This window comes from Onychomys torridus, chromosome 8, assembly GCF_903995425.1.
Source record: "Onychomys torridus chromosome 8, mOncTor1.1, whole genome shotgun sequence".
Taxonomy (NCBI): Eukaryota; Metazoa; Chordata; class Mammalia; order Rodentia; family Cricetidae; genus Onychomys; species Onychomys torridus.
The window spans coordinates 42,496,758-42,521,289 of NC_050450.1; the positions used below are offsets into that span (position 1 = coordinate 42,496,758).

Here is a 24,532-nt window from a genome sequence, read left to right on the forward strand (position 1 = left end):
ATGTGGCCTCGACGGGTCTATCCCCGCAAGAAGAGGGCTGGTGAGAGGCTCAACCTCACCCCGAAGCCGGACCTAGCCCTCCCTGGGAAGACCGAGGCGCCGCCAGGTCCAAGTTCAGCAGGCCTGGGTGGCGGGTGGGCCGCGGCCGGGGTTGAGTGGGGGCGCGAGCAGCTCCCCTGAAACGTGGCACCCTCTCGCAGGTCTGAAGGGATTGCGGAAGATTACTGAGAAAGAGGAATTGAACAGGCCCAGAGGCAGCAGCTCGCAGCGGCCGAGGTGGGTCGCCTAGGATAACAGCCCTGAGCAACTTGGCTTTGACAGGTTTTGAGTTTTGCTTCTGCTTAGCGGCCTCTCATTTGAGGAATCAGAGGAGAAAATGAATGCTCTGATTCTGCCCTGAAAACACAGACCCAGAAATGTGGGGGATGAGGGGGGTGCACACACATTCTCATAGATGTCTTTTTCTCACATGTAGGTGTGTGTTACGTTATATATGCATTTACAGATAGCACGCACGTATATATTTATGAATGACGGGAATCTCATGTAGCCCAGCCTGGCCTCAAATTCCCCATGTAGTAGAGGTTGACCTTAACAGGTTTTCATGCCTCCACCTCCCAAATCTGGGATTACAGATTTGTGTCATTATGCTTCGGTTTGAGGCCCTCTACCAACTGAGCTACAGCCCCCAGCCCAGGCAGATTCGTTTCATTGATGGAAGACTTGCCGTCTGAGGACAGCAATTGTAGCATCGGTTCAGCTTGGTGCAAATCTCTTAGTCAGTTCTCCAAGACCTCCTTAAAGGAACCTTCAGATTTAAACTACAAAAGGACATAGTCAAATCCGGATGCTGTAAACCGAACTGTTTTGTTTCTTTGCAGTCAGTTAAGTGTTACAGGAGAGGAAAGCCTGCAAGAAAGTAATAGCCTTGGCAAAGAGACCCCAGATGAGAAGAAAACTCCGTTGAGTGTACGTATGTTTCTCCTCTGCTTCTTACACACATGTAGGGTAGAGACAGGCAGTAGACGCACCTCCGGATAAAAGAATGAAGTCGTCTTTGTCCATGGATATCTAATGGTTTCTAGTATTTTTATTACATTGTTATATGTGTCTTTACCTAGGGAACCACTGGGCTTCTCACTTAAGTAGGTCCATAATTTTGAACTTCCATATTTTTCGTATCTCTTAGTGAGTACTGGGGAAATGTTACTTATGAACGTTCTACTTTGTATATTCAAATGTATAAAGTCATTTTCCTGTTTTCCACTTGACTTTGTCCATTAGCAACTAGAAACATGGTTGATCATTAAGGATTCAGTATGCGACAGCGCATTCTAATTTTCTTTTATTAAAATCTAACTTTTTGAGACAGGACCTCACTCCATAGCTGAACCGAGCTTTAAGCTCACATCCTTCTTCCGCCTCAGCCCACCAGGCCTGTGTTTAGGAGATGGCACTTTCACATATGACATTTAAAAAATGATTTTTTTACATTATGTTTTCACAGTATGTAGTTAAGTATTTGGTGTAGATAATTTAAATATTCAAAATATATAAAACTTTCTTCAAATTGCTGTATTTTTTCTGTGCTTTAAAAACATTTTATAACTTATGTATTACCATGTTATTAAGTAGTCTTAAAATATTTATAATATTTTAGTGTCTTCACAGTATTTTATCTGATATACCAAAATGTGTATGACTATTTTCTGGAGATTGGGAGACTGGATTTCCAAGGTCTTGCTTTTGTGGGCGTTGATAAACATACTTCTACAAGACTGAGTATGCATTTTAGGTTGTTACTTAAGACAAATACTTTGCAGTAGGCCAAAGGGTGGATGTGCTTGACACTTTGTGATTCATGTTGGCAAGCTGGCACACTTACTCAAAATGATGAGAGATGAAAAGCTGCATGCTATTTTATTTTCCATTTCTTTGAGTGATAAAGAGGTTGTACTTTTTTCTCATTATGGTCCATTTGTGTTTCTTCATTATATACTGAAGATAGTCGTACACACATAGCAAATATTTTCATTGACTTATGAGTCTTTAATTTTATTATTTTAGACTTCTATATCTTTTTTTCTTCTGATTTATTTTGCTCATTATTTAAAGGTGGAGGAAAAGTTCTTCTTTCCTTCCTAGGTGATCAGAAAAATTTTCACCTTCTGTTTATTATTTTATCTCATAATAGTTGATTATTGCTAGTTCCACATGTTTATTCATAGTAATTTAATATTTATTTTGGATTTAATATTTATTAGCAGATATCAGTGGTCAATATCCTGATGCACTCATTTTTCAAACAAATATCAAAAAATCAAATTAAAATAGCCATCTCACAATTTGCGCCATATCTTTCTTTTTTTCTTTTTTTGAGCTGAGGATCGAACCCAGGGCCTTGTGCTCACTAGGCAAGCGCTCTACCACTGAGCTAAATCCCCAACCCAATATCTTTCATTCTTATTCTATATAGGGGTCAGTGACTCATGACTTAGAGATGGACAGCTGTTCATCCAGCAGTGAGCCTGTTTCAGGTAAGACTTTTCTCCAAGCATATGCACTCATTTGTATCTCTTGACTTCTTATTTCAGTGGAAGAGAAGATGTCTTTCCCCTAGTCTAGCCTGAATCCTGACTGTGTTCTGTACCTCATTCACAATGCTGACATGTTGAAATCAGTAAATGTGAAGTTATGGTTGTGGCACATTACAACGGAGAATGACTTGAATGTAATTAATTATGCCTAGCTAGAAATATTAGGAAATGCTTCCATGTGAGGGTGGCAATTGAATTGAGATCTGAAGGTGAATAGAAATTAGCTATGCAAAAAGATGATAAAGAGAAATCCATGCAAAAGAAACGGTATGTACAAAGGTCTCCTGCAGGCCTTCCTGGTACCCAGAGCTGAAAGAGTCATGGTAGGGCACACTGCTGGACACCAGGACCACAGCAAGTAAGCTCAGGACAGAGGCAGATGCAGCTGACATGTGCATAGAATCATCCTCCTGCAACTCGGAGCTGAATCATGCCTTGAGGGGTGGACCTGTTAGTGTGGATCCAAGTTTTGGCCCTAGTGGGCCCAGGGTGACTTAGAAATGCAATGGTGCCTCTTGATTCTGAGATGAGAGGTGTAAGAGAAAATCTGAAGTTTTACTTCTTGAACCCTTGTGAAAAGTATCAAGCCAGATACCAGATTCCATGGAAACTGGGTTTGTAGATTTTCAAAATAGCTGTAGTCACCACATCACTTGTTGGAAGTTGTTTTAATCAGTGGTGGTTGCTTTCAAAAGAGAACACTGTTGCTTTTAAATACTTGGCTTGTGAGAGAATATGCTGGTGTAGATGAAGATGACTGACCTAGTTAGAGTTACTATTGCTTTGATGAAACACCAGGGCTAAAGCAAGTTGGAAGAAGAAAGGACTTATTGGGAGTATGTTTTCCATCACTGTTCTTCATTGAAGGAAGTCAGGACAGGAACTTAAATAAAATCCTGGAGGCTGGAGCTGATGCAGAGGCCATGAAAGAGTGCTACTTACTGGCTTACTCCCCATGGCTTGCTCAGCCTGCTTTCTTACAGAACTCAGAACTGTCAGCCCAGGAATGGCCCCACCTACAATGGGTTGGGCTCTCACACATCAATCACTAATTAAGGGAATGCCTACAGGCCAATTTTATGGTTGCATTTTCTCAATTGAGCTCCCTTTTCTATGATGACTTTAGCATGTGTCAAGTTAACATAAAACTATCCAGCACAATGACTATTATACATGTGCATTATACATACTCAAGACAACACTTAATGAGAGCATCTTTTTTGCTTTTTCAACCAGTATCACCATCTAATGAAACTTTCTCTGGTTATGAATATTGGCAAAATTAAGACAATAGAATCGGCTTAAAACCTACAAGCAGCACTAAAAGAAAGGGCCCATGTTTTCTTGTAATGAGACCTGAATCATTGACAGTGGTGGTGAAATAGGCTGCTCTTACTTAGACTTCTCAATGCGCCTTCATTACTGGGCTCATTCATTCTTCAGACTGGAATTGTATCATTTCCTACAAATAGAAAAGGTTTACCTCAAAGACAATGACCTATAGATAATTTCTTCCCATGAGTTACCAGATTATTAGGTCTTTCCTAATATGATTGATTCCTTTGACAAGAAAGTTCACAGAGGCAAAATCAAAATCTATTTTGACATTATTGACAGCATCTAGAAATACAAAGACTTGAAAGTATCTAGATTCATTGAGAAAATGCTTTAGTATTTCCTGCTGTTTTTTGCATTTTTATTGTGATTTTCTTGGCTTCTCATATTCTGTGCATAAGAGCCATTGTTAGTAATGTAAGTTATAAAATGTATTTCTAAATCTCTTGGTAAAGAGGAAAATGCAGCATGTATGTAGTACTGGCTAGCCTTCTTCAGCTTTTGCTCAGATCCATCAGAACATCTCAGTGTGATTGTTTAGCTGTCTGTACTTACAGCCCCTATCCCTAGCCTTTTCTATGATTCCTCTTGCTGCAGATATTATTTGTGGCCTTGGTCCAGGTAAAGATGTGTGTCTGAGCCCTTTATGAGCAGTGATTACCACACAGTGTGTTGTTTTTCTATTTATAGTGTTACTTTTACATTGTCTTTCTCCCAGATCTTTTTTATACATTTTATTTTAAGGAAATGTCTCACTAAGTTGCCCAGGCTGGCCTTAAATTCTATAGCCCGGATAGATTTCCCTGCCTTAGCCTTCTGAGTAGGTTAGAACTATAACCCTACTTCATGAAGCATGTACCAACATACCTATCTTAGTGTTAGTTTCTTAGAGTATGGTGTACATTTTAAGTTTTTTATTTATTTTGATGTGTATGAATGTGTCTACATGTATGTATATGTAACACCTGTGTGCCTGGTGCTCAAGGAGGCCAGGAGAATGTCTCAGATTCCTTGGAAATGGAGTTGCAGATGGTTGTAACTTGCTGCACAGGTGCTAGGACCAAATCCAGGTCATCTGCAAGAAAAGCAAGTGTTCTTAACTGCTGAGCCCTCTCTTCAGTTCAAGTTTTGTTTTGTTTTTGGGGATGAAGGGCTTTTGTTGTGATAGCCCAGAAATTCACACATGCTGGCAAGTATTCTACCACAAAAATCACACACCCAACCTTTGTTTTGGTTTTACATATTCATATGGAGGGTTGGGGATTTAGCTCAGTGGTAGAGCGCTTGCCTAGCAAGCATAAGGCCCTGGGTTTGATCCTCAGCTCAAAAAAAACCAAAACAAAAAACAAAAAAAAAATATTCATATGGAGTTATTCTAACACAATTTGCTTAAAAGACAATCCTTTCTTCATTAAACTTCTTACATGTCTTCATAAAAATCAGTTGTGCACATACAAGTGAGTATTTCTGGGATGTCTTCAGTCTTTTGTTCATCTGTTTTTCATTCTGTGTTATTTTTGTCTGCCTGGGGAGGGTGGAATAACCAGATTCATCCTTTTTTTCTTGTTAGCTAGTGAATTGTTTATATATAGAACTTGAATTTTTGAACTAGAATTACAGCTGAAATGAATAAGGAGTAGGCCACAAAAGTACAACTTAGGGAAACAGTCAAAAAGGATTATAATGTGTTTATCAGCATCAAAGCATTTATTTACCTAAGATTTAAATCAAAATCATTGATACTATCATGATTTTCTAATTGCGTGAGAAGTCAATGTTAAATTCTTGCTATATAACTACAGGCACATTTCTACAGATGTGCAGTGTTGGGATTTTGGTTCTGCTCTCTAGTCCATTCAACCCTTTTTGTTTCACTTTGTTTTGCAGGGCTGACTTTGGAGCATGATGTTTCCAGTTGGCCCCTGAGTTGTTCAGACACAGACTCATATACAAGGAGGACTGAAGAGAGTAGAAGTAGCTTCTCGTCACCTGAGCTGTTCAGAGGCTCAGACTGTTTGGGTGAGAATATGATTGCCTCCTTAACTGACCGTGCTGTAAATGTGTTGCTTTGTCCATAAATCTTACAGTGAATACATTTGCACATAGTGAAGTGAAGGCGTATTTGTTCTCTAAATATACATGTCATCTTGGTGCACTTCTATCTGGTTTCTTTTAATACATGTAGTTTTCTTACTCTTCAGTATATAACATGTGAAGTAGGCCAAATCCCTGCTTGAGTTTTCTTCACAGTTATTTACATTCATTATTGATTATAAATAGAGCCTTTGGTTGATGGCAAACTCACAAAGATCCGCCTGCCTCTGCCTCCCAAGTGCTGGGATTAAAGGCATGCCCCACTACCGCCCAGCTTAGGATCTGTTAATAACAGGGATACTGTGATGTTTTGATATGTTGATGTAAATTACTCATTCTTCTGTGGTAGTTTTTTATTCTTTCACTTTGGATTAGCTATGGAGCTTGCTTTGAGCAACAGGGTATCCGTGAACAAACATAATAAAGGCCTGAAAATGTTCTTAATTGATTGGACTTATCCTTTTATGCTTTTACAATCATGAAAAAAATACATCTCCTCCTTAACTTCCTGCTCTGGGACTCAAGAATGATAGGTAAAGATAAAATCAACTGTAGGTGACTTGAAAGCTGCTCAGTTGTCATCTGAAGTAGAACTACCCAGTCTACACATTACACATAATAGAGTACATATGAGAAACCTATGGCTGATGTCATGTTCAATGGAAGAAAAAAACTTAAAGGATTTCCACTAAGATCAGTAACATGACAGAGTGTCCACTCTCTTCATTCCTATTCAATATATCACTTGATATCCTAGCTAAAGAAGTAAGACAAGAAAAGAAATAACAAGGATATGACTAGGAAAGGAAGAAATCCAATTATCCTTTTTTTGCAGATGATATGATCCCATAGGTAAAAGACCCTAGCGATTCTGCTAGAACATTCTTAGAACCAATAAACATTTTTGGTAAAGTAGCAAGATAGAAAATTAACATTAAAAATACCCCAGTAACCTCTCTATTTGCCAAAGGCAAAGAAATCCAGGAAGCAATCCCATTCATACATCCCATAAATGTAACTAAGAAAGTGAAAGACCTTTACAATGAAAATTTTAATACACCAAAGAAAGAAACTAAGGAAGATGCCAGAAGGAGAGATCTCTCATACCATGGATTGGAAGAATTAATATTGTAAAAAATGTTCATCCTATCAAAAGCAGTATGCAGATTCAATGAAATATCAGTCAAAATTCCAATTCCATTCTTCCTAGAAATAGAAAAGGCAATTGTGTGTTTGTGTGTGTGTTCATATGTGTGTAGATTGTTTTCCTCTCCACCTTATTTTTTGAGACCAGGCATCTCACTGTACCTGGAGCTCACCACTTTTCTAGACTGGCTAGCAAGCACCAGGATCTTCCTGTTTCTACATCCTCAGCACTGGAATTAGAGGTGCTGTCGCCATGCCCAGCCTCACTGTACCTGGAGCTCACCACTTTTCTAGACTGGCTAGCAAGCACCAGGATCTTCCTGTTTCTACATCCTCAGCACTGGAATTAGAGGTGCTGTTGCCATGCCCAGCTTTTTTACATGGAAGCTGGAGATCAAACTTGGGTCCTCAACAAGCACTTTATCAACTAAGCCATCTCCCCAGCTACAGGACAAAGCAATCTGAAAATTGTGGAGAAGCACAAAAGATCCTAGGTAGCCAAAGAAATCCTGGACAAGGAGAATAATACTCTAAGTTTCAACTAACAATGATTTAAAGGTCTAAGCTACAGAACAGTGGTAATAGAAACAGTATGATACTGGCACCTAAACACATAGATCATTGGACTAAAGCAAAGAACCCAGATAGATGCCTATACAGCTACAGACACCTGAGTTTTGACAAATGGCACATTAGAGAAAAGATATCCACTTCAACAAATGATGCTGGTGTCTTAGTTAGCTTTCTATGGCTGTGATAAACATCATTACTAAACAGCTTGTAGAGGAAATGGTTTATTTAATCTTTCAGCTTATAGTCCATCTAGGGAAGTCAGGCTGGCAACTCGAAGCAGAGAAACCTGGAGGCAAAAGTGATGGAGGAATGATGCTTGCTGGCTTGCTCCTCTTAGCATAATCAACCTGTCTCATACCATCCAGGACTCTTGGGTGCATGGATGACAGCATCACCAATGAGATGGGCTTCCCACATCAGTCTTTAATCAAGAAAGTGTCCCACAGGCAGAGAGGAGTACAGAGATTATGAGAGTCAGCCAGTTATATGTGTGCTGCTGTCCTGTAGTTCAGTGATCTCTGTAAAGCAAGAATCTAGACTGAAGGCAGGCAAGGATGGAGACCTGGACTGCACCATAGATTCTTATCTTGATGCCAGCATAACTTATCCTGTGTTCTGTTCTGTCCAAAACCTTCAATTGCCATAGTCTGGAATGGATAGGACCCTAAGTTTGCGAGCATGGAGCAAGCTGTTATTTGTAGGCTTTTCAAGGTTTTATGTCATTTTAAAATTTTGAAATTACATTTATTTATTTAGCACAGACATATGCACACACATGTGTATGGTGTGTACCTTGACATATTCTGCTTTTTAGATTGGGAGCATCCCAAGTTGGAAGAGTACAAGTCTCTCAAGAATTCCACTCTTCTAGACACCAGTAAAGCAGTAACTATAGAGAAGGCACCACAGCTTGCAAACCTCTCAGCAATTTTGAGTGAGTTTTACATTCCTTTTTCTCTGTCATGAGGAAACCCCTCATCTGTGTTGGAAAATGAAAGTAGTTTTTTTCCTCTCCTAAGTGATTTCTAACCTAAACCTATGAGCTAAAATTGCTTTTAACTGGGGTTGGGGATTTAGCTCAGTGGTAAAGTGCTTGCCTAGCAAGCACAAGGCCCTGGGTTTGGTCCTCACCTCTGGAAAAAAAAAATTGCTTTTAACTGCAAATAATATTTAATAATAGTTTTATTACATGAAGGTTTTTATTTTATTGTTTACATTTTACTTATTTATTATATGTCTATATGCATGTATGTATGCATGATGCATGAGCATTTGCATGTGCTATACTGCACATATAGAGTTCAGAGAACAGCCTGAAGGAGTCCTGGGGATCAAATTTATATTGTCATCCTTGGCAACAAGTACCTTTATTCAGTGAACCATCTTGCCAGCCTCTAATTTTAAAAACTACATTTATTTAGTGTGTGGATGTAGGTGCATGTACATATATGTGTGCCATGACATACTTGTAAAGATTAGAGGACCACTTTTGGGAACTGGTTTTCTCCTCTACAACATGGGTCCTGAGGATTGAACCCAGGTCCTTGTGAATGTTTGGCAAGTACTTTACTGACTGAGGCTTCTCCGAGCCTAGCCAATCTTTTTTAATACTGCGTTTTGTCTGCAGTGCTAGAGATTGAACCTAGGACCTTGTGTGTGCTTGGCAAGCTATCTGCTCCTTCTTCATCTCACTGGCCCACCTCAGTTTTTGAGATAAGCTTTCTTACTGTACCTGGGCATCATAGATTCAGCTAAATAAATAAGGCAGTTGGTGGGTTTTGTAACTGACTAGTCATTGTTTTCACATATGTAAAATGGAAAAAAATTAATTGGTGTGTTTGGCTGACTTGGTTATTGTAAAATTCCCGAGGTAATAGTTTTGAAAGATACTCAGATTATAAAGAACTACCTAAATATTTATATATCTCATAACACTTTATAATACTTTTTATGTTTTACTTTGTTATTTTCAAAATACATTTGCCTAATTTAAAAGGCACATATGAAAAACAGTATAAAACAGTCCAACATCAAGTCAGAAGTTCTGTCACTATGTATGCTGAAGAGAAATAAGCCTTTGGATTATCTCTATGTCTAATGGACTGATTTTTTTCCCCCTTTGGTAGGTGCTTCTTCAGAAGACTATGAGAAATGCCATAGATACATGTAAGAACTTAAAATTTTGATATTGTACGTTTCAAAAACCCCTTAGTGTAGGAGTTATATGATAGTGGTGATTCCATTCCACAAACTCAGAGGAACCTCATTCATTCAGTGTTTGCTGAGCACTTACTCTGGTCCAGGAGTGTTGTAATTACAGGATATAGCAAGGAGTAAAATCAATTAAATACAAATCACTGCACTCATCAAGTCCACGTTACATTTTGGAGAGAAAAGTAAATGTGCCACCACATGCTGTGTTGTAAGGAGATATCAAGAAAGATAAAGCAAGATGGGCTCTGGGTGTTGGAGCTGAAGCTTGCTGCTTTGAAGAGTGTGGTGGGGAGGTTGCCATTGGAAAGGCATCATTTGAGCAGTTATCCAAAGGAAGGGCAAGCTGGGCAAAGAGCACTGTAGGTAGAAGGGGCAGCCAGAGGAGTGCCTGAGGAAAGAGGCTGGGCTTCCAGGACATCTGAAAGTAGAATTAGCAGTTTGTTGGTGAGCCCAGGGGTGGGATGCGAGAGAAAGTGGTCAAGGCTGAGTCCACCATTTTGAGTTAATAGCACGCATGTCAAGTAACAGTTAATAAAAACCAGTGGGTACATTTTTCTCTTATCAAAGTTATTTTGTCAAAACTGAATCAGGCTTCATTTTGTGAAGTCAAGCATTGCTTCGAGCACCTTTGTGTGCTGATTCTAATCATTTCAAGTTTGTTCTTCCAATCTTTGGTTCTCTTAGTCTGGCTTTTGGTAAGCCTATAAAATTGATAGTTTAGTTTAGTCCTTGCACAACTACCAAAGTGATTTTCCCACAGTGAAAGAAGATGGAAAGACACTTTTTCTCTGTCCAAATTTGCATTAAATAAAAGCAGTGTTATAGGGAAAATACTCAATTCTTGTGGGTTGCAAATAATTACATCATCTAACTAAACTGAATTAGGCTTTTAATTTCTTAGATTTTTGGTAATCTGAAAGGAAAAATACCCTATTCATTGTGAATTGGCAGAAATTAGCAAAGTTGGTTTTAAACCCTGGTCTGTGTGATTCTAACCATGTACACTATTTGGTATAACATTGAGAGTTTCCATAAACTATGCACTGATGACTTATTTAGTTTTCAAAAAATTTAAGAACAGACAGACCTCAATTGGCTCCTATGAACAATAAAAATGGATTATTTGTGTAATTGTCTCAAAAACACTTACTCAAAACTTTTTTTAGGAAGAATTGTTGAGGAGGTAGTTATTATTAAGTAATGCCAATATCTCTTGATATTGAGACTCTAACAAAAAAAGTGATAGAATTGCCATGGGGCAGACTGGGGAGAAGTATTGATTTCAGAGGAAGCATTTGGTTTAGGACGTGTATATTAAACTGAGAGTGTGAGAGAGGCAGGATCTGAGTTCCAGAAGGTGGCCACAATCTGAACTGTGAAAGGCCTTGAGGGTGGGATTTTTATTTTGTCCCAAAGATTCTGAGAGCCACTGAAAGCTTTTCATCATGACTAAAGCAGATTGTGAAAATTTAAGATTTAACCCTCATGAATACTTATAGAAAACACAGAAAAATGGAAAGGCAACCTACAGAATGAAATAAGTCCCACTTCCAGATCACATTGATCTAATGCCAGAGGAAACCAGCATCAGACAAATGTGAGTGGCAAGTGGGGTGGGACAAGAAGTAGAGAAGGACAGGCCAGCTGCTGTCCCGGCAGCACTGAGTCGGCAGAGCAGGGAGAGCTCTCGGATTACCAGGAGGAGTTTGGAGTTGTGCTAGTACACCAGACTCTCTGTCGCCTAAAGTAGCTGTTTATTCAGAGAACACCTGAGATGCGTTAGTGAAAGGCAGAAGATTTATACACTCTGAAGAGAAAACAGAGCGTATCTGACATGCATTAGTAAGAAGGAGTTTACATGCAGGCTGGTTCAGAAGCGAGGCGGTTCCCCCCTTGGAGAAAAAGCTGAAAGGGGAATGACAGAAATGTTTGCTCTCTACTGCGTTCAGCCTTTCAGGTTAACCAATACAGGAACTGAGAAAAGTCTCCTCTCACATCTGGTTTTCAACTCTGCTGTCTTCAAGGAAATCTGTCTTCCTCAGACGTTGTTTTGGGAGCAAACATTGGATCCTTTCACATCTTTAAAATTACTCATCCTCTCCTGCATGTTTAGGGAGAATGAAACACAATCTCATTTGTGGAAGCACCAAAGAGCGAAAGATACTCATTTCCCAAAATATCACTCATATTTGGAATCCTTACCACAAAAATCTGGGCAGCAGGTTTGCTATTTCTTTGCATAAATAAGGCAAATAAGACTCAGAAAGGTTGGGTAGCCTGTTTCTCACGGCCACTGAAATATGTATAAGTATTAAAGCTGGGGTTAAACTCAGGTCTGTGTAAGTCTAAACATCATGGCTTGCCTCTACACATGGGTCATACTGATAAACATGTAAGTACATGTTATCATTATCTGTTACTATAAACATGCATTTTCTAACCAGTTATATTTTTCCTACAGAATAATTAATTTCACATCTTTATTTTCAGTATAATTTGAGGATAATTGAAAGTTACTAAAGGATTAGAAAATATCACTAATTTGTTCTTATTACAGAGGGATGACATTAGAAGCCCCACATATCTCTCCAGTACCACAGTATACTTCAAATTTAGCATCAGGTAATAATTAGTGGCACTAATTATTTCAATGATTACATGTTTACTTTAGCTGCAGTATACCATGTATTAACAAACTAAGTACTCCAGGAAACATTTTAGTTTGGCCACATTTTAAAAATAAAAATTTGGCTGGGTGTGATATCCCAGCACTCAGAAAACAGAGGCAAGTAGATTAGTTAGAGTTAGAGGTCAGCCTGGTCAACATAGCAATTTCAGGCCAGCCAGGGATGCATAGCCAGACCCTATTTAAAAGAAGAAGGAGGAGGAGGAGGAGGAGGAGGAGGAGGAGGAGGAGGAGGAGGAGAAGAAGAAGAAGAAGAAGAAGAAGAAGAAGAAGAAGAAGAAGAAGAAGAAGAAGAAGAAGAAAAGACTATGAGATTAGAAAAATGGGTCTTAATTATCCATACACCGCCCATTGTTTATTCTTATTAGAAATATACTTGAAATACTCTATATTAGGCATTGTTGCACAGTCCAGTGGGGAGTTACACATTTTCCCTGCTCTCTCTCTCTCTCTCTCTCTCTCTCTCTCTCTCTCTCTCTCTTTTGTTTTTTTCGAGACAGGTTTTCTCTGTGTAGCTTTGCACCTTTCTTGGAACTCACTCTGTAGACCAGGCTGGCCTCGAACTCACAGAGATCCACCTGCCTCTGCCTCCTGAGTGCTGGGATCAAAGGCATGCGCCACCACTGCCCGGCTATTTTCCCTGCTCTTATAGGTTCAGTAGTAGAGGAGAACAATTGAGGTTACATGTGATGACTGAAAAATGATGGGATCAATAAAATGTCTTGCATTACTGGCAGTCTTTCATTTAATTTATTATTGGAGTGAACTTAGCAAAACATTTATGTCCTTATTAGCCTCAGTTGTAGGTCAGATTTTTATTTTATTTCTTTTTTTTTTTTTAGCTTAATTTTTATGGGTGTTTTCCTGCATGTGTTCCTGTGCACCATGTGCCTGCAAAAAATCCCTGGAACTGGAGTTACAAGCAGTTGTGAGCTGCCATGTGGGTGCTGGGAATTGAACTGAGGTCCTCCTCTGAGAGAGCAGCAACCAGTGCTCTTAACCACTGAGCCATCCCTTTAGCTCCTGTTTTCTTTATTTCTTGTAACAAGTTTTTTAACATTTATTTGAAAGCAAAATTGAAGAATTGTTCCTTCTTCAAGAAATAATTATTTCAAATGTTTATATGAACTGAAAATATAAACTTAGTTTTAAAATCTTCATTTTTAGAAATTGTTTTCTAGAGGCCAGCCTGATCTACATTGTGATTTCTAGGACAACTAGAACTAAATAGTTGATACTTTGTCTTGTGGAGTCGGGGGATTAAGCTCATTCCTGTTCTGAACAACAGTATTCTAGCCATAGACATTGAACCTTTAAAGCCCAGGTCCTAGGAAGGAGTGGACTGTCTAGACGGTTAGCACTAGGAGATCAAAGGGAACTTTGAGGTTCTTGCTTTGTAATAACACATTCAAGAGACTAGAGAAATAAAAACAATTAATATTGAATTCTGAAGCTCACAGAGACTGAAGTGGCATGGGACCTGCATGGGTCTGCACCAGGTCCTCTACGTATATGTTATGGCTGTTAGCTTGGTGTTTTTGTGGGACTACTGACTCTTTTGCCTGCTCTTGGGACTCTTTTCCCCCTATTGGGTTGCCTTGTCCAGCCTCAGTGTGAGGGCTTTTGCCTTGTTGTATTGTATCTTGTTTTGTCCTGTTCCGCTGTTGTCTCTATGAGGCCTGCTCTTTTCTGAAGGGAAATTGAGGGGGGTGGATCTGGGGGAGAGGGGAGGTGGCGAAGGATGGGAGGAGTGGAAGGAAGGGAAACTGGTTAGGATGTATTGTATAAGAGAAGACTATTTCTCCAGTAAAAAAAAAGAGTCCAACAAAGGTTGTTGAGGATGGGTTTGGACTTCATTGTTTCTATTGAACTTAAAGAATATAGAATGCCAAGAAAGATAACTTAGACTTTCACTTCCAGCATTTTTCTCAAAACAAAAAAAAAAAAAAGAAGGAAGGAGGGAAGGGGGGGAGAGAGAGAGAAAGAAGAGGAAGAAGAAGAGAGAAGAGAAGAGAAGAGAGAAGAGAAGAAGAGGAAGAAGAGAGGGGAAGGAAGGAAGAGATGCCCAGCCAGTGTAGAGAAAAGACAAAAATGGCTGGTGTACTGGTGTGATACAAGACAGTGATTTCACAAGTAATATGGCATCTTCTACTTTGATGACCTCACCTTCAGCACCTTTCTTCCTGGCTGGCGCTGGTATCCATCCCCCCAAGGATCAACAGCACTGACTACCACCAGTTCTAGCCTGCCTTCATCTCCTTGGGCAAATTGTTTGTTTCAGGAGCCCCTCAGGGGGGACCTGAAGCTCTCTCTGGTCAAGGTAACAGTAACTGTAAGGTGCCTTGCTAAGTCCTCCATGGACCACACATTGGAGGCCCTTCTAGCTCTGCTGCCTCCATAGCCAGGTTCTCTCTCCTTGGTTTTTTGAATAGGGTTTCATATAGCCTAGACTGGCCTTGAGTTTCCTATGTACCTGAAGAGGACCCTCAGTTTCTGATCCTCCTGCCTCTACTTCCTGAGTGCTAGGATTATAGGCAGGCTACACCTGATGATATATACTGAGTATGGAATTTAGGGCTTTTTACATGCTAGTAATAACTGAGCTACATCTTTAGCCTTGATTTTGTTTTCTTTTATGTGTGATTCACGAAATTTAAATCAATTAAATCACACCTGCTCTTAAGGGTATTTTTATGTGCCCTTTAATTCAACAACCCCAACTGCGTTCTATCTGTGTGCCAGGCTTTTTACTGAGCATCAAGTGATCAGGAAGTAGCTGTGCTTATGCCATTGTCTCGAGAGTCCTGTAGTCCAGTCACAGACAAACACAAAATTACTTTCTGGCAATATTTGCTCAGGCTCCTTGGCAATCTTATCTATTGCTATTATCATAAAAATTGAGAACTCTTCAAAGCTAATTGCTAGAATCTAATCTCTTTTTAATCTGTCATATGGGATATGTGTATAGATGACTTGTAATATGCAGAGTCTTTAACACTCTCAGGCTAGCCTCTTCTCTGAGGTTAAGACTCTATGTAGCTGTCTTTTGAATGTTTCTTCTTACATGCTTCAAGGGCATTTCTGAAAATTCACGAAGTCCAATTAGTCAGCACCTGCACTGTGACATAAATTATTTTAGGTGTGTCATGAAACGTGACAAAGTTCTTGACTTAACAAAGTTATGTTATAGTGGAGGGAAAGAAGATAATAAACAGATAAATAGATATATGGTATAATTTATAGGTAAGAGTAATGAAAGAAATAATGAACCAAGATAAAGAGTGTGACTGGGTACACTATTTAAAAAACTACTTCTTATTATTGTATGTGAGTGTATGTAGCAGGAGCACACACACCATAATACATGTGTAGAGATCAGAGGACAGCTTTGTGGAGTTTTCTCTCCTTCTGCCTATATATGGGTTCAGGGGATTGAACTCAGGTTTCTAAGCTTGTCTGGTAGGTGACTTTACTCACTGAGCATCTTGCCAGCCCCTAGGTGTGATGTGCCACCAACTTGACATCTACCATATATTTCTGTGGTCTTGGGGTTCTAAAATGTGTTGATATATAGATGTAGATATGTATGGCTATATGGTATATGGTAGATATATGGTATATGGTAAATAGAATAAGAAGAAAAGGAGACCTTGTTAAAACTGTGGCTGTCTCACATAATGGTGTCTTAAATCAAGTTGGTGGCAGAGGTCTGACTTGGGATCTGTTTTCTCATTTTAACTGGATATTAGATAAGAAAGAAAGATAGAAGTCCAATATCAATATTAAATTCTTGACTTGAGCAATTGAGTGAAAAGAGGTATCTGTTATTGAGATGGGAGCATGGCTGAGCAGAGAAAATTAGGAAAATGATTAAGAGAATTGGTTTGGACACATTAAATTTAATCTGTCAGCTCATGTGTAGAATTCCACATACAGGAGTTTAAGAACAGGCGAGACTGTTGTGAATGATAGAAATCAGAATAGATTTATCTTTGGAAAGAGGGAATCAAGTGGAAAGGAAGACGAGAGAAACCTCTAGAGTGCTGGTAATGTGTTATACCTTGAACATGGAGTGGCTGCATTGAAGACTGCAGACACACAAAACACTCAGGCTATTGCTATATATAACCTTGAATAAAATAATTCAACCTGAAGAGGTGCACTAGCTTCAAGTGGAGCTTTCATGAAGGCAGTTTGTGATACATGACTCTGGAATTCAGGGCAGAGGCTGTTTTTACACACACACACACACACACACACACACACACACACACACACATCTATTTGGAATTGGAATGTAGGTATTTTGACAACATAGGATTAGGTGAAATCATATAGGAAGTAATGAATTAAAACATCTAAAAAGAATGTGAATGGACCAATTCAACATGTAGAAGTAGGGAATGAGGCAAATGTCCATCAGAGGAAGCCTAGGCTTAGTGGCTGGTGCATTAGAAGAAACCTGGTAGGGAACTGTGCCTCAGAAGCCATGAGAGGACTTGGAACACAGTAAACTAACAATGACTAAATCAGATACATATTTTCATTTTTTTATTTTAGAATGTTTCATTTCAATTGAATTTAAATAGCCCTATGAAGCTGGTAGTTAATCCACTGAATATCACTATTCTATATATTTATTATATAACAATTCATTGTGCTGGATATGATGGCTCATGCCTTAGATACCAGCACTCAAGAGGCAGAGGCAGGCAGATCTCTGTGAGTTCAAGGCAGCCTGTTCTACAAATTGTGTTCCAGGACAGCCAGAGCTATATAGTGAGACCCTGTCTCAAAAAAAAAAAAAAGAAAAAAGAAAAGAAAAAAGAAAAAAACAAATAATAACAAATCGTTTTTTGGGTGTTTTGTTTGGTTTTGGTTTTGATTTTTTGAGACAGAGTTTCTCTGTGTAGTTTTGGTGCCTTTCCTGGATCTCGCTCTGTAGACCAGGCTGGCCTTGAACTCACAGAGATCCACTGCCTCTGCCTCCTGAGTGCTGAGATTAAAGGAGTGCACCACCACCACCCAGCAATAACAAATCATTTTATAATACATATTAATGAGATAGAAAGTAATTTAAAGTAATCAGAGACTAACTAGAATGAAAGCTGTGGACTAAGACTTATCACAATGCAGATCTAAACTGGTCCCAATCTTAGGACAGTAACAAAGCAATAGTCTAGAGGTCATCCTCAGTCCTCCCATGAGTGTTATGGTTCTGTCGAATTTATGACAAAATGTTGGTAATAGCTTTTATCTCCCACAAACTCATATTAATCTACCTGCTGTTCTTCACCTTGGGAGATGAAAATGACAGAAGTAATCATTAACCCCTAGACTTTCCAGATTTAGCAAAAATTAAGCTTGAATTCAGGTAAATGGCAAATATTCTGATAGAACTATGCTTCAAATATTGCAAAATAAATACTATTAAACTGGGTTACTTAACTAAAGTTTTTACTGAAATATAAATTTAACTGAGAATATTTTCAGCTGGGAAAGTGTGAGCAATCATGAATCATAAAAAGGACTTTGTATGTCAAAGTAGAGTTTGCATTTTAATTTGATGGCAGTGGAAAGCCTGGAAAAAAACTTAAGCAAATGACACTAGATTTACATTTTAGATAAATAAGGGGACAATGGATTATAGAGAGGTGAACTGAAACCCTTAGGATAATGTAAAGGCAAAGCTTTTGGTGCCTCAGATCAGGGTAGTGGTGCAGAGAGTAAAGACAAGTTGGATGTGCAATATTACACCCAGATCATATGGCATAACATGCAGAGTGCCAGCACTCAGCGAATACTGTTGCTTTGTACTGAGTCTGGGGAGTGGAGAGCAGGGCGATGTGAGGAGGAGCCTAGGGACCAGAGAGGGGAGATGGTCAGCACCTGTGTCAAGATCCAGTGAGACAGAACAGGGAGTGTTTCTGCTGATGTTAGTGAGGGCTCAACTGAACTGTTTTGAATTGAGAGTACATAGGAGGAGAGGAATAAAGTCAATATATATAGATGGCTTTCTGAAGAAATGCAGCTACAGGAAAGATATGGTGCAGAAGGGGAGGAATATGGAGCACAGGGAAAGTCTGAATAGCATAGGCCAGGCCTGAGTTTGTTTGAAATGCTGGTAGAGCCGGGTATAGTAGTAGGTACATGGAGTCAATGCTACTCAGGAGAGTGAGGCAGGAGAATGGCTTCTAAGCCTAGAAATTCAAGACTAGTCTGGGCAACATAAAAACCCCATTTCATTCATTAGTAAATGACTGAATACTGGTAGGAAAGTCACAATAGAAAGGGAATGCTTAAATACAGGAGGAGTAGAAATAAAGAATTTTACTTGCATATGTACATCCCTACTAACTCAAAAGTAAAGTATGTATTTTACTTCTGTGAAACATGGAGCTCTGAGATGGTTTTTGTTCTATGTGTTGGGGTATGGATGTTTTGCCTGTATAGTATATGTGTGTACCATGTATGTGTGTGCAGTGCCTGCAGTGGCCATTGGATCCCCTGGAACTGGAGTTACAGATGCTTGTAAACCACCATGTGAGTACTGGTGATCAAACCTGGGTCCTCTGCAAGACTAGCCAGTGCTCTTAACCGCTGGGCCATCTCTAGCCTGTCTGACATAAATTTTTAAAGGATATTAACTTCTATCTGAGGCAAGTTAAATTAATTCAACATATATTAGGTTTGTCTTCCTTTTATAGGGGTTAAATACAGGGGATTGGTTTGGTTTTGAGTTTGAATTCTCTGTCTTTTATGCTTAATGTCTGGTTAAGTAGAATTAAACTATGTTTTCATTTGTAGAAAATACAGCTTCTGAGGTTATATTTGCTGGAAAAACTGGCCCTCCAACGACCAAAAAAACAAAGAAAAAAGCAAGTATTGAAGCAAGATAACTATACAAATAGTTGCCCCAATAAAAGATGTGATTTTAATTAACATATGCAGAAATTATTTTCTGTGCATTTAAGGCAATAACAAAACTAATTTTTGGAGCATAAGACTTACTCAATTTGTAGAAACCCTATGCATGCCATATATAAATATATACTTTATATAAGTTTAATAAAGGAAAATTAAAATATATTTAGCTTTTTTTCTTATTTCCTTTCAATGACTAGGCACACAATATTCATTAAGTACAAATAAAAATTTTACTTTGTAACAAGAGCAGCATTTTACGCTGAAGACTGTAGTCTTTGGGAATCTGAAGTGCTCTGGGGAAGGCTTTGCACTTTGAAAGCCTTTCATTAATTGTATCGTTTCTTCATATCATTCCAGCCAGATAAGTAGTTGCTTTGTTTCTTTGTATGCTTCTTTGATGGCATCTGTTTCATAGCTGAGAAAATAGGCTTATATTTTCATCAGTTTTTAGTGGTTTGTGGAAGGTCTTTCTTGCTCTAAATCCATTTTCTTCCTACTATATAGATTAGGGAATAAATTGGGGAAAGGGAAACATGTTATCAGGCAGATCTATCAATAAGAAATTAAAAATAGGTTTGGTGAGAGATTTTATGTTTGGCTTTGATTAAGTTGTTTTTAGAAGAGATGGAGAAATGTGTATGAATCAAAGGTAATTTTGCCTGTAAATTTATAGATTAATATAGAGGAAGGAGTGAGAAGTATGGAGAAAGACTTGTAATCATTGTCTTGAGTAGCTGATTGCTAAAGATATTATTGGAGGGACTGGAGAGATGATTCAGTTAATTAAGTGCTTGGCATGGAAGTGCATGTAGCTAGTCTTTCTCTGTCCCACCAGCCAGCTCCCAAATCACTACTTGGAGACTTATTAATTCTGAAAGCTCATCCAATAGATTAGGCTTGTTTTTTAGCTAGCTCTTTGGTAAGTAAGCAAAGAATGTATACTAGAGGAAAATTTTCTTTTTTACAAATGGTGATTGGATAATTAAATTAACTTAAATTGACCCATTTATATTAATCTGTGTGCTGCCCCAAGGTTCGTTTACCTCATTTATATACTGTCCATCCTGCAATCCTACTTCCTCCGTGTCTCTTCATGCCTTTGTTTTCTTCTTCCCAGTGTCTCCCTGCCCTGAAAATCCTGCCTAGCTATTGGCTGTTCAGCTTTTTATTAAACCAACCCAAGTGACACATCTTCACAGTATACAAAAAGATTATTCCACAACATTTCCTCTTTCTGTCTAAATCAAAAGGAAAGATTTTAACTCTAACAATATAAAACCATATACAATCAGAACAATTACCAAGTAAAAATTACATTTACAATGTCCAGTCCATTAGTATTTGGCATTATCTATTCTCTCTTGATGAGTCCAAAGTTGTTTTTTTTTTTTTTTAACCTAATTTACTTTCTATCATGACTAAGGGAAATTGTAACTATAACTATATAATCTTCAACTCCATCAGAGACCTGAGAAGGATATAATATTACCTGAGTAAACAGGAAGTGCAGAGCAAGCGACTTCCAAAACTATGAAATGACAGAGACATCTGGCTGCCTGGACAGTCACTCCAGGGTTCCTCTGTAATGTTGGGGCATCCATTTTTAAAGTAAATTGGTGCTGCCAGGAGCAGACATGTTTCATTGTCATGGAAAGCCTTATGTTATTAAAACACTTAAAATACTGTATTCTGTAGATCTTTGAAGTGTTTGAAAATCACCTATATATCTAAAATATATTTCTTTTCTTTTTTTGAGCTGAGGATCAAACCCAGGGCCTTGTGCTTGCTAGGCAAGCGCTCTACCACTGAGCTAAATCCCCAACCTAAAATATATTTCTTTATGATCTTGAAAACATACCTAATATAGCTATGAGTTTGATTGTTATAAATGACTAACTACTGACCTGTGTTTCCTTAATATCCTGAATAACTTTCAAAGACTAAAATTTTGCATTACATTTTTAAATGAGCTGCATAGGTACAGTACCTTAAACAAGAGTATAAATGTATGTACAGTATGTTCTAACAAAAATAACCTTAAATTTGTAGCAATATACAAAAATACCTTAAACAAGAGTAGAAACATATATACAGTATAACAAAAATAACCTTAAATTTGTATCAGTATACAAAATTCCATACCAATGTAAAATATTTGAGACTAGTGATTGTTCAAAAGTGGACTCAACAGTCTACCCTTTTATCCAATCTTTTTTTATACTATATCCCATTTTTTCTCTTTAGAGAAAAGATCCCTGAACTTAATTTCCTTTGTTCAGTTTTTTTTTCTTCTGACCATGACCAATAACAATTTGTGATGACAAACATCCATAATCCACTTAACAACCAAAAACCACCCATCCCACCCCTTGTGAATATGGGCATTGTATTTTCTAGACTGCTTCCTGTTGTCTGGGGGCACTGGCATCTTTGGGGGACCCTAAGAAAATTGGGATAATGTTTAAGTCCTAGGAGAGCTATCTGTTGCCCAATCTCATTATGATGGGGGAAATATAGGGCTTATCTGAAGTCTGGATGAAATAGTGTGTGAGGCTGGACCATCTCAGCCAATGGCCTTGAAGCTGTTCTGGATGTAGAACTCTGAGGAAACTGTAACAGAGGCACTCTGAGAGGCTGGATCACCTGGGCCAGCTGTTTTCACTGGTGTCTGATCCCCTTGCTCTGGAAACACATAAACTTCCAAAGGTAACATATATATCTACATTAACACAAGTATGGACTGTGTACATAAGCCAGCCAAAGATGATTTTTTGTTTTATGTTTGAGCAGGTAAAATGTATGTCAACTATCTTATAGTTTTTTTATGTTTATTTCTTTATGTCTGTAGCTAGGATTTTCAGGGTCTCCCCCAATCAAATCTGATCTCTCTCAATCATGAATGAATCCACAGCCTTCTGTTTTCTGTAGAAACAAAAGCACAACCTCTTCCCCAATGTAACATATCTTTTGACTTCCATTTTGAAGTTAAGATATTTTTAAAATATATAGGTTGATGTAATTTAGTAGTTTTTATGATCCAGTGTCTCTCAGAAGCTATTGTTTGCTCATCAGCAATCAAAAATGTTTTATTATTTATAAACAATTTACTTTTTTCTATGACTATCTATACCCATTTTCTTTCTTAATCCTACACATATTTTTTAACACACTGTAACCTGGTTAGAGGTTTTTTCTGTCTGAATCTGATTTACTGCATATCTGTATCTGTAACCTTTTCTGTCTGCTTGAACAAAGTCTTAACCTCTGCACAGCTTAGCTCATGGCATGCTGGTGGCTCAAGGCCACAGGCAGTGGCTTGGGAGATGCATCTCTGTACCATGGCCTCATGAGAGACTGTAGAACTAGGAAGCCATGTTTTGCTCTGTTTTTGTGTGTTTAGAAACTTTTTTTAAAGCTTTCTCAGATCGTATGTGGAAAAATGTGCCCCCACATTGGATGCCATTTGTAAATGTATGTTTCTTTGGGCTACAAGCTCACAAAAAAATGATACTGAGCTATTATTAATTATGAAATCTTGGCTGATAGATTAGGCTTGATAGATTAGCTTGATAGATTAGCTAGCTCTTATAACTTAAATTAACCCATTTCTATTAATCTATGTGCTATCCCAAGGCTCATTTACCTCATCTATGTATTATCCATCCTGCTTTCCTGCTTCCTATGTCTCCTCATGTCTTTGCTTTCTTCTTTCCAATGGTCTCTCTGCCCCAAAATCCTGCCTAGCTATTGGCCATTTAGCTTTTTATTAAAACAATCCAACTATCACATCTTCACAGTGTATAAAAATATTATTTCACAACAAGCACAAAGATCTAAGTTTTAATCCTTAGAACATATGTAAAAGCTAGATGTAGTGGCACAATCCTGTAATCGCAGGACTGGAGAGGCAGAGACAAGAGGGTCCCTGGGGCTTGCTGGCTAGCTAGTCTGCCTGAATAAGTAAGCTCCAGGTTCATTGAGAAACTTGTCTCAAAAATTCAAGAATAATGGAGAAAGACATTGGATGACAACATGTGTGTATAGACAGATGGACATGTACCTACACACACACACACACACACACACACACACACACACACACACACACCACGTGCGCACACACATAATGATGCTACTTGATGTTATAGGAAAGATCTAAGAGGTCTAAGGATACATGAATGGAAATGCTGAAAGGACCATTAATATGAATTTACAGATCAGGAAAGCATATAAAAGGTATATGGTATTATAGTGCTTTGTAAAGACAAAGGAATACATGATACTACTTGGGCAAGAGTATCTATGGAATATGGAAAAGAGGAGGATCCAGGAGCAGTCAAGTACTCATGATAGTTTAGGTTTGTGAAAGAATGAACAAGTAAATCAGTGTGTCAGAGTGGAGAGCCAAGAAGCAGACCCCATATGTATAGTCAACTGATCTTTGGTAAGTAAGCAAAGAAAGTATACTAGAGGAAAATTCTCTTTTCTATAAATGCTGATTGGATAATTAAATATCCACATGCAAAAAAATTGTACCAAAAACCAGATGTTTCACATTTCACAAGAATTAGCTCAAATATATAAAATGTGAAACTGTAAAACTCTTAGAAATAACAGGAGAAAATCTAGGTTGCCTTGGTGAATGAAAAAAAGAAATAAAAAGGAGAGGAAAGGACACGACTGCACCTAGATATGATGGAGAAGAAAGTTTATTATAGATATGTGGGAGAGCAGAGATACCTGGGAGAGTCCAGAGTGGACATGAGCAGGCTGAGCTGGGCCATATGAGAGAGTGAGTGAAAGGGAGAGTGGAGAGAGGGGAACCAGGAGCAGCAGTCAGGAGGCCAAAGGTGCAAGAGGGAAAGGTAACCAAACTGTCTGGATTATATAGAGAAGAGTCTCTGGAGGAAAGGCAACCCAGCCCCTGGGATGGACGGTTCAGGGTAGAGGGTGGGTATGC

General features: G+C 38.5%; 1 protein-coding gene across 1 annotated transcript in view; it reads left to right on the top strand.

Annotated features, from left to right (window-relative positions):
* Window positions 1–24,532, top strand: part of Meikin (meiotic kinetochore factor) — a 48,503-nt gene continuing 23,971 nt past the window's right edge. The window contains exons 1-10 of the mRNA XM_036194474.1: window positions 1–106; window positions 201–276; window positions 882–973; window positions 2,484–2,537; window positions 5,820–5,951; window positions 8,560–8,679; window positions 9,872–9,911; window positions 12,517–12,581; window positions 13,446–13,451; window positions 19,453–19,523. Coding sequence (XP_036050367.1) covers window positions 1–106; window positions 201–276; window positions 882–973; window positions 2,484–2,537; window positions 5,820–5,951; window positions 8,560–8,679; window positions 9,872–9,911; window positions 12,517–12,581; window positions 13,446–13,451; window positions 19,453–19,523 — 762 coding nt within the window. The remainder of the gene's footprint in view (window positions 107–200; window positions 277–881; window positions 974–2,483; window positions 2,538–5,819; window positions 5,952–8,559; window positions 8,680–9,871; window positions 9,912–12,516; window positions 12,582–13,445; window positions 13,452–19,452; window positions 19,524–24,532) is intronic.